Source organism: Mauremys reevesii, linkage group 10 (assembly GCF_016161935.1).
Source record: "Mauremys reevesii isolate NIE-2019 linkage group 10, ASM1616193v1, whole genome shotgun sequence".
Classification (NCBI taxonomy): domain Eukaryota; kingdom Metazoa; phylum Chordata; order Testudines; family Geoemydidae; genus Mauremys; species Mauremys reevesii.
In genome coordinates this window covers 4,703,098-4,718,489 of record NC_052632.1, presented here as the reverse complement: position 1 = coordinate 4,718,489, position 15,392 = coordinate 4,703,098, and the positions used below count along the sequence as shown (strand labels likewise).

At 39.3% G+C, this 15,392-nt stretch overlaps 1 protein-coding gene across 3 annotated transcripts in view; it reads left to right on the top strand.

The window, feature by feature from the left end:
* The first annotated feature begins 7 nt into the window (after window positions 1-7).
* The window catches only part of IQCH (IQ motif containing H), a 113,522-nt gene continuing 98,137 nt past the window's right edge, over window positions 8-15,392 (top strand). The window contains exons 1-5 of one of the 3 annotated variants that reach the window (XM_039490403.1): window positions 8-200; window positions 2,727-2,849; window positions 3,220-3,317; window positions 3,849-3,966; window positions 11,023-11,142. In XM_039490403.1, coding sequence (XP_039346337.1) covers window positions 150-200; window positions 2,727-2,849; window positions 3,220-3,317; window positions 3,849-3,966; window positions 11,023-11,142 — 510 coding nt within the window. In that variant the 5' untranslated portion in view covers window positions 8-149. Of the gene's footprint in view, window positions 201-2,515; window positions 2,616-2,726; window positions 2,850-3,219; window positions 3,318-3,848; window positions 3,967-11,022; window positions 11,143-15,392 lie in introns of those variants that run through there. The other 2 variants (XM_039490402.1, XM_039490401.1) reach the window with 2 other exon arrangements.

The following is a 15,392-nucleotide window of genomic DNA, read 5'->3' as shown; positions in this document are numbered from 1 at the left end:
CCAACCACATGGAACGTTCCTCCCCCGGCAGCGGGTGGTACAGTCCGGCCAGCGCGTCCCGTTGCTAGGGCACGGTCACGTGCACCCTCATGCCCCCGGAGCGGTACGCGGGAGCCGTGGCCGCGGGCGCCCATTAATCGGAAGCTGCCATGGCCGAGGTAGTCGGGACGGGAGAGGAAGCAGGAGCCATTTTGGTCCAGGTAGGTCACAACTGACCGATTCCCCCCTCGCCTCACACAGGTCTCGGGGGGGTTCAGCTGCCCCCCTTCCCATGAGCCTTTGTGCCTTTGCCCCTGGCCAAACTCCCGTGAGCCTCCGCGTGTCCAGACAGTGTCCACCCCCCGGTGACTGGGAGGCCAGATGGGTCATGGCTGGGGGCAGCCCAGGCTCTGTGGTTGGGCCGCAGCGCTAAAGGGGGGGCGGGGGGAAGAGGGCGGTTGACACGGGGGCAGGCAGCCAGGCCCCCATGGCGGCTGGGCAGTGGGTCCCCCTGGCTGAGGAGCTAGGGATGGTGCCGAGCCTGAGCTCGGTAGCTGTGTGGGTGGGCACCACAGCATGAGGAAGTCCGAGCTCCCGGTGATGGCACCGCCGAATGGCAGGCAGATGGTGAGGTGAGGGCAGGGGTTCTCAGACTTCATCGCACCGTGACCCCATTCTGATAACAAAAATTACTACACAACCCCAGGAGGGGGGGCACTGAAGCCTGAGCCTGCCCAAGATCTGCCGTCTGGGGACTGGGGGGCCTTTGACCTGAGCCCTGCCACCCAGGGCTGAAGCCCTCAAACTAAGCATAAATTAGAAAGTAGCAAGCTGTTGTTTCTATTGGAAAGAAATCAGTCATAATAAACAAAACTTTATACAAGCTGTAAGTGGTAACACAGTTGCTCTATAATTTAGGTTGTAATATAGTTTAATGCATAGCCTTCACGGATCTCAAAGACTTTACAGACTGAGGATATGATCTGCTCAAATTGAAGTCAATTGAAAACTTCCACTCAGTGCAGTGGAGGTAGACTGTGCAGATGGGTGAAAGGAAATGCAAAAAGATTAAAGGATCACCCCAACTACGCACTGAGTTGATGGTAACATTGGGAATGTTGTTGGTGAGGCATATTCAGTCAAAGCTGGGCCCCACTGCAAGACTCTTTGATTGGACTCTGGACTGAAAAGTACCATAGACCATAGGTAGTTTACAGTCTTATCCATGTCATCTTCCCCAAGCTGATCTCCTGTAATGGCAGGGCATGAGAAGGGGAGACAGTAGGGAATGTATTCACAGATGATGTGTTTATGAAAAGAAATACTGGCACAGTGGATGATGATTTGCTGGTAAACTGGAGGTAAGGACCTGTGATATGAAACCAGTCTGGACAAAGGACTCAAGGGAGGGATTCTGGTACTCCAGGGGATTCAAATTGTAATTACTTCACACAGCCATTTGTACTCTAAACTCTGTGGCACAGGAATATGGGTAAAAAATGTAACTTAAAATTTCAAATGGTCTCTGATGGGATGGGGTTGCCCGTGGCCTCAGGTTTATGAACATTATCTGATCTGGCGCTGACTTAGAACTCAAAGTCCTAACTCTGTAGGGGGATGGTACCCTGCCCATGTAGAGGGAATGAGTTGATTTCATAGGTCTTTTCCATTTCTGAGTACTTTGATCCAGTACAATTCTTCAAGAGTTATTTTTCCCTTTGTGCTTATAATAATGTATATTATTATTATAAGGATAGAAAATAAAATGCACTTATCCGTGGTGGCTGCACTAGCTAGCATTCGGCTGCTAGGTGAAATTCAAGGGGCTGGTTAACCAGGTTTCAGAGGAGGGGATGTGGGCCCTGCTATGAATAATGGGATGGAATGATGGGGGTCTATGGCCCAGTGGGGAGTGAGGAAAATTGTTGTCCTTCCGACATGTAAAATATAAAGGGATATTTTTTCTTTTTCTCCTTCAAGATTAAGATTCTATTTCTGTGAGGTAGGCAGGGTGAAAGGACTGCACCTTGAGTCATGAATGTCACAGCAAGTTGGCTGGGGTATTTGCACACACAGGAGGGAATGTGGTTGGTCTGGGGAAACTTAGTTATATAAACGTGTGTTATAATGTGTAGGAATATATCTAAATCATGTGTATGTATAACAATGTATGTATCATTGACATTTTGCTTTTATGTTATCTATGTACTTGTTTGTCTTGTCTATTTAGATTTATAAGTTCAGGCAAAGACTGGCTCTTCCTAAATGTTAGGAAAGTTCTTAGCATAATGGAGCCTTGACTCTAGTTGGAATCATTTAGTGTTACCACAGTACACATAATCATAATCAGTGACAAAGACCTATGTGATCTTGATGTAAGCTACTTCAATGACTGGCTCTGCCTTTCAGACCTTTTGCAACACCTGCATGCCTCCAGAACTGTGCCAAGAGTGATGCTTGAATGGAATGGGGTCAGGGCCTCACCTGGTAGGAGGTCCTCAGTTCTCAATCTCTCTCTCTCAGGTGGCATTGTAAGATGTTGTCCAGGTTTTTGCACTAGCTGTCAGCTTCAGAAGTCCATGGCAAGATTTCTCTGTGTCTACTATAAAATTGCAGGATTGCAGGGGCTTACAAGGGTATTTTCCTCTATTTAGGACATGTTTTTGCTTTGAATTGATACCATGTGAAGTACACCATATGTTTTGGTGATGTGTGTGCATTATTTGTATAATGACATAATTTTGTAGGTTCAAGAAGACCTTCACCACCTTAAGGACAAACTGACAAGCATCAACCTTGAACAACATGGAGAGGGTGTGGATGTTCACGTTCTTGAAACAGCCATTGAAAGAACTGAAATTGGGCTGAGAGTAAGTAGATCCACAGTTCAAACAGAACAGGAAGAACTTGCCAGTAGTGAAGTATTTGTCAGTAATTCATTGTAAATTCATTCTAAATAGTTGCCTCTGTCTGTATTCTATTTCTGAATAGCAAGCAACAAAATGCACCAAGCATTGTATTTCAAAGCCACGATTGCACTTTTTGGATGGTCAAAGTCAACGGGCCTTGTGGCTTATGAAGTTATCCAAGATGTGCTATAATTACCCATAAATGTCCGACCTGTCATTCCTTTTCAAGTAATTACAAGAACCAGACTGTTAAGTTAATTGATCCAAGTGAACACGCTGAGTGTCCCTAACTCCACTGTAATAATCTAAACTTAATTTTTTTCTCTAACAGAGACATGCTGAGAATTATTTAAATGCCATAAATAGAAGTGTGTTGACTATTCCCTATACTGATGAAAAAGAAGTACATTTAGAACAGCCCCCCAAATGGTAAGTAAAACTGAAAATGGTTTTGTTGTGGAAACTAATGCATTTAAATACTGTAAAAATTTAACTTTCACATTCAAATGGGGCACCCAAAGAGTGGAATTTATATATTCCTACCAATGGAGGGAGACAGGAAAAAAAACTTTATAATGTCAGACTCCTCTAAAGGGAAAGGAAGCAGCTGAGTATGTAAGCCATCAATTGAAACACTTAACCTGGATGAAGTTAATAGATAAGTGCTCTCTCCTAATTCCAGAATCACATGTCTGGAGAAATATCTTGCATTGTTAAAATTGTATTGATTCTTGGATTGCTCTTCTGTATTACATAAAATGTTGAAGAAGAATATAAAAACAAAATGCAGTTCCACATAGGTATATCAAGCTTTTCTGCTAACTCGTATAACTACTATTTTTTCTGTTTACATGAATTTTAGTAAAACTACAGTAGCCAACCAGATGGAGGCAGTACAAGATTTATAGGTAAAACAAAAGCAAGTCTTGTAACTTTTATTATTTCTGTTTCTTTCTAAAGTAGGAAGCTTCCTATTGGTGCTGCTCAGAAGCAGTTTATTTTTCCACGGGTGCCTGTTAAGCCTCTGACTACCCAGCTGTGCGGCAGATCAGCACCAAGTATTTCTCCAAGTTTGCAGGTCTGAAATAACTGATTGCTACTTTAACAAATAGTCTACAACATTTAATTTGGGTCTAAGGTCAAAAAGCTTACCAAGAATGCCTTGGGTCTGAGTCAGTGAAATATATGAAATTACTTAGCAAATACTCCTGTAATTTACATTCTTTTAGCCCTCCTGTTCCAAACTCCACAGAGTCACTTTAGGCCATTTGGTGGCTCAGGGTTTTAGATAATTCTCAGAAGAATGAGCACTCCTCAGAGATGGGAGGCCCTTTTCCTGTCTTCAGAGCAAGGTAAGATCTTGGCCACAGAGGACTTCAAAACCCTCAGGGAAGCCTTTAAAAAGAGGCTGTTCAAGGCCAAGAAAAAGCCTGCTGCCTTTTTCCTTATCACAATGACATCAAAGAGATTGTTAGGGAATCCTGGAACAAGTTAGCTGCTTGTTCTGCTTTAAGGCTTCAATCCTATAAGCATGTGCTTAACTTTACTACTCTGAGTAGTCCCTTTGACATCAGTAGCACTAATGTTTGGAGGGTCGGGGCCTAAAATGGTGCCCTTTTTACTTAAGAGATGTCACAAGCCCTGGGGAATGGAACTTTTCTATACATATACCTGGTGATTACCTCTGGAAAAATGTCAGCTCTCCCATTGGACGTCTGACATTTGGCTGGGAGTTTTTTTTGCAAGCAGAAATTCTGATTTCCCCCCCCCCCCAAAATGTATGGTTTTTGAAAAATTTTGATTAAAATTTTTGTTTTATTTCGTGTTATCAATTTTGGTTGGTCTGTTTAGTCACATAGTGGTAATTTTAAAAGGTTATTTTGAAAAAACAAAATTTAAATTCAGTGACAAATTTGAAAAATAAAATTTCTATCAGAATGAAATATCTCTGAAATTTTCACAAATTTTAAAAAAGTTTTTTGATACGTTCTAGTCAGCACTGGGACCATTGGCTGAATAGCATCCTTTGGGCTAACCCCTAGTTATCTGGTATAATCCACAGTTCTCGGGCTATTTTGAATTAGTTTTTTAAATTAGGGAGGCATCAAATGGGCTGAGAGCAGGCTGTTGGTAGGAGGAGCTCTGTTGGATACCAGAACCCTAACAACAAAGTAGGGAACACGACTACTTGCAGGAATGAACCAAGGATCAGCAGCCCAGATTTCATACTGCTGGATCCCTCTGCAGAAAATCAATTTATAAATTAAGACTAAAATTTCCCTAGTCACTGTAAATTGAGGAAATTTGATCTAGAAATCTTAAAGAAACAATGAATGTGGAACTCTGTGACCCCCTGTTTGAAGAGGGATTATTCAGATTACAACTGCACTTTAATTCTCCTAGTTTCTTTCTGTTTTGAGGTGCAACCTTAACATTACTTTAATATATCTCTGTGCACTAAAATCCCATCATTTACACTTTAAAACGGATGTAAACTTTACATTTCTCTGGGGTTCTGTTGAATAGAACACCCACAAGACCATGCAATATGAAATGGAAAAAAGTGCTGATGCAGAAAATGGTTTTTAGACTCTTTTGGAAACAAAATACACTTTCCTAGAAAATGTTCCAGCACTCTGCTGTATAAAGACACTTGTGTCATGAAAAATTATCAGAGGCCAACTAATGTATAATCGGAGTATAAGAACATAAGAAAGGCCGTACCGGGTCAGACCAAAGGTCCATCTAGCCCAGTATTTGTCTACCGACAGTGGCCAATGCCAGGTGCCCCAGAGGGAGTGAATCTAACAGGCAATGATCAAGTGATCTCTCTCCTACCATCCATCTCCATCCTCTGACGAACAGAGGCTAGGGACACCATTCTTACCCATCCTGGCTAATAGCCATTTATGGACTTAACCATCATGAATTTATCCAATTCTCTTTTAAACACTGTTATAGTCCTAACCTTCACAACCTCCTCAGGTAAGGAGTTCCACAAGTTGACTGTGCGCTGCATGAAGAAGAACTTCCTTTTATTTGTTTTAAACCTGCTGCCTATTAATTTCATTTGGTGACCCCTAGTTCTTCTATTATGGGAATAAGTAAATAACTTTTCCTTATCCACTTTCTCAACATCACTCATGATTTTATATACCTCTATCATGTCCCCCCTTAGTCTTCTCTTTTCCAAGCTGAAGAGTCCTAGCCTCTTTAATCTTTCCTCGTATGGGACCCTCTCTAAACCCCTAATCATTTTAGTTGCCCTTTTCTGAACCTTTTCTAGTGCTAGAATATCTTTTTTGAGGTGAGGAGACCACATCTGTACACAGTATTCGAGATGTGGGCGTACCATGGATTTATATAAGGGCAATAATATATTCTCAGTCTTATTCTCTATCCCCATTTTAATGATTCCTAACATCCTGTTTGCTTTTTTGACCGCCTCTGCACACTGCGTGGACATCTTCAGAGAACTATCCACGATGACGCCAAGATCTTTTTCCTGACTCGTTGTAGCTAAATTAGCCCCCATCATGTTGTATGTATAGTTGGGGTTATTTTTTCCAATGTGCATTACTTTACATTTATCCACATTAAATTTCATTTGCCATTTTGTTGCCCAATCGCTTAGTTTTGTGAGATCTTTTTGAAGTTCTTCACAATCTGCTTATGTTCTTATGGAGTATAATCCATGTTTTTTCAACTGTTACATGCACGGGTGAACTTAATTTAGAGCAGGACACACACCACGTCCTACCCTGACTTTCCCTTGGGGGGGTTTGGAGTCCCATTGTCCTTTCATTTCTGATATCTGTGACATCTGCTTAAAAATGCATATTCACGGACACACAAGATAGCCCTAATTTCCCATTATGAAGTAAATGACAAACAGTGCTGTTTTGCCAGCTGTTCTACATGCATGGCATGCTAACATAAAAGCTTTTATTATTAAATAGTTGTGAAATCCAGCTGGGAAATTACCACCTATAATTCCCTACTTTCTGTCTTTTAAACTAGGTAATCCCCAGTTGCAACTATAAACTGTTTTTCCACATTAAAAACAATGTAAGGTGAACAGTTATCAGTTGTTAAGGGTACTTAAGCATCTACAGGCTTAGTTTATTTAACCTGTTGGTTAGAGGAATCAAGTTTCAAACATATATTGTAGATTCTGAAAGAAAAAAATAGTTCATATAGCATTATCTCTGTGGTTTGTGGTCAGTAGCAGGCTGCATCATGATAGATATGGAGCATAAATTGTGCTTGCAGTAGTTAGCAGAAAACAAGATTACAATCAAATTAATACAGACTATATTTTCACATACAGATTGTTAGAATTCTTGCCATATGCCAAATAGTCTGGCCACAGATGTGCTCGTATACTCTTGAAATTATTATTTACACGCAGGTACAGTATTTCTGAATCATAGCAACAGCAGGATGAGATTGTGCTAGCCCAGGTATATGGAAAATCAGGATGCACTGTCATTCTTGCTTGTTGTAATTGGGTTTGTTCTTCCAGGGAAGCCTGAGAGACTTGCACACACATCTCCCACTAGGATTAATTGGGGATGTCTCTTAAATCCCCTGCACAGCAATGGTAGTGAAGACCTTAGTGTCTCTATAGCTGGGTAATTCAGTTCAAACTTATTTAGAGAATCTGCTCGGTTCAAAAGGCCTGAACTGATCTGTTCGTTTTTCTTTTCAAAAACTGTTTTACTTGTGGCGCCCTAAAGACATAATGTGGGTTCCCTGTTCTCTCATTAGTATCAATGGGAGTTACAAAGGTAAATGCAGAAAATAGACTCTATAGTACTGTCAACTAGGTGCAAGCTGTCAGTTGTTAGGGGTGAGAATTGGTTCAAAGTAGACGAATATACTTTTTGTTTCAAAGACTAATATGATATAGTCAGTTTACAAGGTGGTGTTCACCTCTGGACAGTGGGCCATGCACCACTTAAGTCCTCAAAAATAGGCCTTATGTGGTGGACAGGATTTGTTGGCCCTCTATATGGGCTGAATTCACCCAGTATGAAGTGACACTTGTACTGAAGTAGAATGAGACTTGATTGTAACATACAAACTATACCGTTCTGTGGATAGTGAACCAGTGTGTAGACGGGAGAAATACACAGAACCTCCAGTAATATGAAGTCCTTTAGCAGCTGATCCACCGTTTGATAACGTGGTAGACGCATCTACACTGCTCTGGATTGTCCCTTTCCATTTATCTGTTAGTAGTGGGGCCTGTATGGTACTTCCCAGTTATCCTGACCAGAGCCAGTGACACCAGGTGGGATGCCCCATCTTTTCCCTGTTGGCTCCTTCCCTTGGCTCCTGTTGAGTCCCAATTAACCTAGAGGCACTCTTTGAGCATCTTCCATTGTTCGGGCAGTTTAAAAGTGACCGTGGCACACATCACCCATGATTTTTTTTTACTAAAACTGGAATAAGTCGTGTACAGTACGTTTGCAGGACTCACCACTAGATTATTTGCTTGTTGTGCGTGTGTAACATGCCAGTTGTCCTGTCCATCACATCCCCTTCTTGTGCACTGTCATAATAGAAGCTGGAGATATAGATGATAGAAGTTACAGAGAAATAGACCTATTAGATCATCCAGTCTATCTCCCTGCAAAGATTGTTCCCAACAGTACATTTACATTTAGAAAGTAGCTTTTGTCAGCTTTCTTTCTTAAGCATTTCATTTCTCATTATCCTGAGTGGAATTTGCCACTGGGAGATTTATCATTTTACTGTCAGCATGTGACTGGGGAGTTTACATTGTAAGTTGTCTCTTGTTTTTAATTGAGAAGGTCTTCAGAAAGAACCATTGCATCTTTCTTTCCAACCCTTGTTTAATAACACAAGCAGTTTGCATTTTGTATAGCAGTGTGGTGTGGTAATAAAATAAATACTGTACCACAGAATCATTGTTGAGGTGAAAAATGAACTTTCTGCTTCTGTGCACCCATCTAGGTAAAAGAGTAATTGGTGTGGATAATAACTTTTGTTTTTGTAAACCAAAGTTTGACAATCACATTTGATATGTTTGTTTGTAATTACTTTCAAAAGAAGAGCATGTAAAGGTCAGATAAATTCAAACATGTTTAGTTCTTCAATAAAGAAAACAAATTGCAATCTTATATTAATAGTTTCAGAGATCATTTTGAAAGTATTGTAAAACATATACAAATTAATTTTGTTTTTCAAAAATTGACATCCCCTTAAAACCCTTTTTAAAAACTTGATAGAAATATCAGTGATAAGTTCTTGACTATAACTACATTATATATTTAGCTAGATATATTGAGGGTATACTTTTCCATTCCTATATTTAGATAATGGGAGTTATGACCACAGAGAGCTGGTGTAAATCGATGTAGCTCTATTGACTTCATTGGCGATATGTCAGTTTAGGCCAGCTGAGAATGTTTCCCATTCATCAGTTGGTGAATAAACCCATATCTGTGTAAGGCAGTTGAGCAATGTTACTTCAGTGGAACTATTGGGAGATATGTCTTCTCTTGATGCAGATCCAGATGTTTTGTTCTGACTTTCAGTGCAATTAAAACATATGCACTGTGGTAAATGCAAATGTTTTCACAGTGATAATTTTATTCTGTGCAGTGCTCCTTCTATTTTTTACAGAAATTGAATGCATTAGATTAATTTAAAAATGAAATGATTAAGAAACTGTCTTTACATGTTTTCTGTCCTTTAGGATTGTCTTCCACACTAATTTTTATGAGCAAAACAGCTGGATCCATTCCACACAAATGAAACAGGACATTAAAAAAACCCTGTATTTTAATTCTTGGTACTATAATGATTATTTCCTCATTGACTTACTAAATAACTGCTCTACCTGCATTGAGCCAGTAGGCCATAGCTGATCCACGGAAGCTGTTCTGATCCATAAGATCAATGATCCCTGAATTTAAAAATCTCTGGCAAGCTTGGCCATGATGGATGAAACTATTACTGTAAAGTATATCAACAATGCACATTTAACCCCCTCCCATAATCAGAGCTCGTATTTGCCACATCCAGTTACTAGGAGTCTGATTCAGCAAAGTGCTTCAGGAGAGAATAAGCACACCCATCAAAGAGAAAATAGATCCTTGTGGCCAAAAATCCTGGCTTACTTTCTGTCCTGAACTGAATTTATTTACTTACACTCAAGTATCTATTCATTCAGGAATGAACCTGCATCCACTGAAATTAATAGGAAGACTCCTAGCGAGGGAGGAGAGGGTGGGGAGAATTGGACCAATTTTGAGTTTCAAGCTGTATTTTAATCCTTGCCTCTTTGCTTTCTATATGGTACTTTATTTCAGTATATTTTCTGTTCAGCTACAGAATCTCAAGTGTTGCTTATGCCTGTAACTGATCTTAGTATTAGATGTTTGCTGTGTCTCTTGCATACCTTTTACTAATTCCGAGATTTATAGTGTAGAGATGTAGCTAGAATCCCTTATGGTGCTTGCAAACCTAATTTGGAGTTTACCTTTGGTGACCCTGAGAGAAAAGTGTCCAATTTAACAGAGTAAGAGCATACTTTGCCTGTTTAGCCATAGTACATACAGAGTTCATTGGCTAAACCTTTCACTTGGATGGTGACAAGTAAATCCCAGGCTGAATTTTTAGTCCCATCATCCTCACTGGAATTTTTAATTTTTTAAAATTAGGAATGTTTTCTTTTGGCAAAATAGAGTAGATGTCCATTTGTAGATTCAATGATAGAAACTACATGCAACCTACATCACTCAAATGGCTCAAACTTAATGTATCGTTTTCCTTCACACCTGAAATTGAACTAATGTACGATGTGTAGCTCTAGAACTTTCAGGACATGTTCAATAAGTAGATCCAACTGAGTTTGGTGGAATTATATTTGTGATATTAATTGTCAAATAATCTAATCACAAATACATTTTTTCATTATTTGTTTAGTGGATTGTTGAATAACATTAATCAAATTATTTGAAATCTTCTCCCCATTTATTGATGAATAAATTCATCAGCAATGTTCTTCATTATTCAATCACTTTTGTTGTTAAACATTTTAGTTTATGTGGTAAATACATTTTGAGAATATGTATAGTATTCTTTTATGTCTTTGTTTCAGCACAAGCTTGCAATGAATGTGAAAATCATGTATGATCCAGGGGACACCAGTAATAGAGTTCTTTTAAAACAGAACTATGGAATCAGTTTGCCACTAATTAATAAGAGAAAATCAGCTCCTGTAAGTAATTTGTTTCAGTACCCTTTTTATCAATAGTTTAGGCTTTCATATTGTAATATTTTACATAAGTATATATTACCCTTGTCTTTTCTTTTTTTTTTTTTTTTAAATTTCGTAAGTATTACTAAGATCATTTTAACAGAGCAACAATGCTGTCAGATACAGTAGTAAAGCAGCACTGTGTTTAAAATAAACAGGGCCTTGATCCTGCAAAGACTAAAGCATGTGCTTCTCTTTACACACGGTGAGTAGTCCAATTAAAGTCTGTGAGTACAGTTACACATGCACACAATCCTTTGCAAGTTTGGGGCTGATGGGATTTTCGGCCTGTTCCAAATTGCATTGAAGGAAATGTAAAGACTCTGGTTTTAATGGACTTTGGATCAGTTCAGTTGTTGTTAAGGAACTGTGAAGGAATAAACTCTATTTTCAAGCTTCTGAGAGCATAATATAAACAATGAGTTTTAAAAAATGATGAAAAATACACAGACAGCCCTTGACATTTTGTTATTATATTCTTCATTGACATTTTTTCAAAAGTAACCCTAACAATAAAATACTATAATTCCAGAGGTAAGTGTCAGTGAACTAACAAAGGGAGGCTCCCTTACTTAAACTAGAGAATCAAAGAATCTTAAACATCCGTATCTTGATGAAGTCTAAAGTTTGCAATAAAGAGAGAAACCCAGAAATACAATGAACTAATCATATAGACTTTATATGTTTTAGAAAAATGCTTTAGAGTAGTGTTTCCCAAACTTGGGACGCTGCTTGTGTAGAGAAAGCCCCTAGTGGGCTGGGTCGGTTTGTTTACCTGCCACATCCGCAGGTCCGGCCGATCGCCGCCCCCACTGGCCCTGGTTCGCTGCTCCAGGCCAATGGGAGCTGCTGGAAGCGGCGGCCAGTAGGTCCCCGGGCCCGCGCCACTTCCAGCAGCTCCCATTGGCCCGGAGCAGCAAACCGCGGCCAGTGGGAGCTGCTATCGGCCGGACCTGCAGATGCAGCAGCTACACAAGCAGCATCCCAAGTTTGGGAAACACTGCTTTAGAGTAATACCGGTATTATAGTTCTCTTCACATAAGGGGGTGAGGGGACTTGATAGTAATTTTTTTGTTTGTTTTGGTCCCTGCTGCTGCCTGATTGTATACTTCCAATTCCAAATGAGGTGTGTGGTTGACTGGTCAGTTTGTAATTCTGAGGTTCTACTGTAGTTATAATTCAGAGCTGTAAAATTATAGTTCAGCTGATGACCTTTCAAACATCAACAAATCAAATGCCTACCGAATTTCACAACTTTGTTACCGAGAAAGAAAAAAGATAGCAAGATCACACTTCATACATGAGACTTTTGTTGTCAAGAGTACATTACCTGTGAAGTGCAAAATGCCACCTCAGATACACTTAGTTATATAAATGACAGCACCTCGATACTATAATGGTAGTGTCTTTTTGAAATATTTAAAACAGAGTCTTTGGAATATTCTGGAAGACTAGAATTCTCTTCAATATTGTCTACCTCTCCTTATGTGAGATTGAGGTTTTCTAATATGGCCACTATTCTAAATAATCTTTCAGCTCCTCTATATACTGTTTCATTATGTTTGGACACCAAATACAAAACAGTTAGGTTTATATCATCCTTGTAGAACAACATTCTCTATTCCATGCTCAGTTGGGCTATATCTGACAAGCTTTCTTTCTTCAGGGGAAACATACATTGGGGAAGAGGGAGAGAGAGAAAAGGTATCATCAGCTGCCATGTCGTTGCCTCTGTTGAGGAAGAGAGGCTTGTGAAAACAGATGTATTGACTATACACAGAATCAACATTAGACTTTGAGCTCTGTTAAACAATTTGGGTAGGGCTCAAGATGACTATCTAGGCCTTTGTTTTCTCAGAGCATGGTTTCGAAGTAACTAATTCCTCCCATCTAACTTGTGTAACTCGAGCAACGCAAGTTATCAAAATCATTCTTTCAGTTTTTGAAGCGTTCTGTTTATCCAAGATAGCTCTGTGGATGCTGAGCTGCAAAGGCTCTGAGATTTCATTTTCAATAGGCTTGATTCAGCTCCTCTTGAGGAGAATGAAAAGATTCTTCAGTGCAAATTGTGTCAGACCCAAAGACTCTATCTCTATAGACAGGAAGAAAAATAAATAAAGTAAAACCACTTTGACCAGCTGGGTGCAAGCACCTTGCTACTTATCTAAGGCATCTGCCACACTTAAACCTGCCCTCTTATTGGATGAAAACGGACATTTTGAAAAAAAGTGGCACAACTGTGTGAGACTAAAATTTGACTCTCCGATTTCTGCACCTCCACCATTGTCCTTTTTAAATATATGAATAAGCATTAACATGGTATTTACCACCAATGTTGCTTTTATATTTAATATGCACAGACTTATTCCAAAGATCAATTACTCTCATAATTTCGATTCAGCAGTGTGGACCACAGGGAAGCACATGTCAAATAATCTAATCCAAAACACTCTTTTACAATTTAATTTATGTAATAGAAGTATTATGCAGCAAGCCCTGTGCCATACGCAGCATTCTAGGGTGTTTGGTTTTAAACAACATAAACAGCATCTGTGAATGGCACAGTTGTGGGCTGACACTTATAAAAAATGATTTTTGAACGCTGTTGCCCAGACTAAGAGGTGATTTGTCTAACCCTGTGATATAGAGTTAATTAGAAAAAAACATCATGGCTAATGGCATTTTAAAAACACTCTAAAACAGAGGAATATTATTCTGCTGTAGAGAGTCATGTGTTTTATCACTCTCACTGAAACATGTACTGATCAGCGAAAACTTTTAATGTTGACTTAAATTACAAATGTTAATCTAAATTAGGGAAGCTATTTGATACATACTAACAATTGCTAAGAAACTGTATATAGCATGTGGTTTTATATATAAAAATATGGCAGAGAGGTGGAATAACCAAACAGGTATTTTCCATCTTCAACTTCTATAATTCTTCAATAGCACTACTTAGCCAGTAGCCTTTTAAAAGGTTGGGTTTTTTTCTTTTCTTTATTTTTTTTTTTTTAATCTCAGGAAGTACTTTTGTTTTATACATTTTTTTTTTAGAAGATGTTTCAGTTGCTATTGAAACCTTATGCCAACAATTTGAAAGCATAAGGATTTTCCTGGATTTTTTTTCAAAATAGGCCCCAGAGGGTATCATCTGTACTGCAGTAAAAGACTTGTGGCATGGCCATGGCTGGCCCAGGTTCAGCTGACTTGGGTGGTTGCAGCGCAGGTGTTTTGGCTTGGGCTGGTTCAAGCCCTGCGAGCCCTGATCAGCTGACCTTGGCTCTGAGATTCTGTGCCATGGATTTCTTATCACACTATAGCCGTACCCCTAGAGTGGGATTGTGGTTGCAATGATATCCATAAGTGTCAACTATAACAAAGCAAGTTACTATCGCTGCTCCATAATTAAATTAAGATACATAATTTTGGAGCTGGGAATGAAACCATGATCCTCTAGTTTTAAAAATAAAGGTCTCTCTACCACTTTAGCTACAGAAAGACCTTGATTAGAAAAACCCTTATTCTCTCTAAGATGTAACCAGTCAATAGAGGGCAACATACCTGTACACACATAGGGCTATTAACTAACTGGTTTTGAGGTAAAAGGAGACAAAAGATATTAGACAAATCAATTTCAAATCAGGATATAATTGTTTGTAGTGACCTGTAACTTAAAAACAGTTTGACAGATTTTCTTCAAACCATGGAAACATTGTTCTTTGAAAGAAGAGTGAATGTGGCAACTTTCCAAGTCAGTAGCTGATATTGGATTTTTATGATGAAAGCTGAGTGCAGGCTTTAACTGTGGAGCAGCTACTGCCGCACCATAGTTTTGTTGTTATGTTGCCTCAACTCCTATTTGTCTGATCAGCATTAGCACTCTTCCTCTATCGTAACATTCCATACGTAGCTAAAACCAAGTAAAGAATATAGTCCCATTTTAAACAACAAAGGTATTTTGGGCATCACATTATTTACGAGTACATTCTGCGCAACAAATGATGAGGTGATACCCATTAAAAATAGACACTTCCCATGGAGCATCTAAGCAAAACAAAATGCTGATCTGAATTGCCACAAAAATAACTCTGATTAACTGCTGTGACCTAAAAGAGATTCACAACTGCACTTTCGGTTTTCCTAGGATCGCTGTGCTGCTATAGAATTATACTGGCACTTTGGTCCCAGTTTCCATCTAAATAAATATA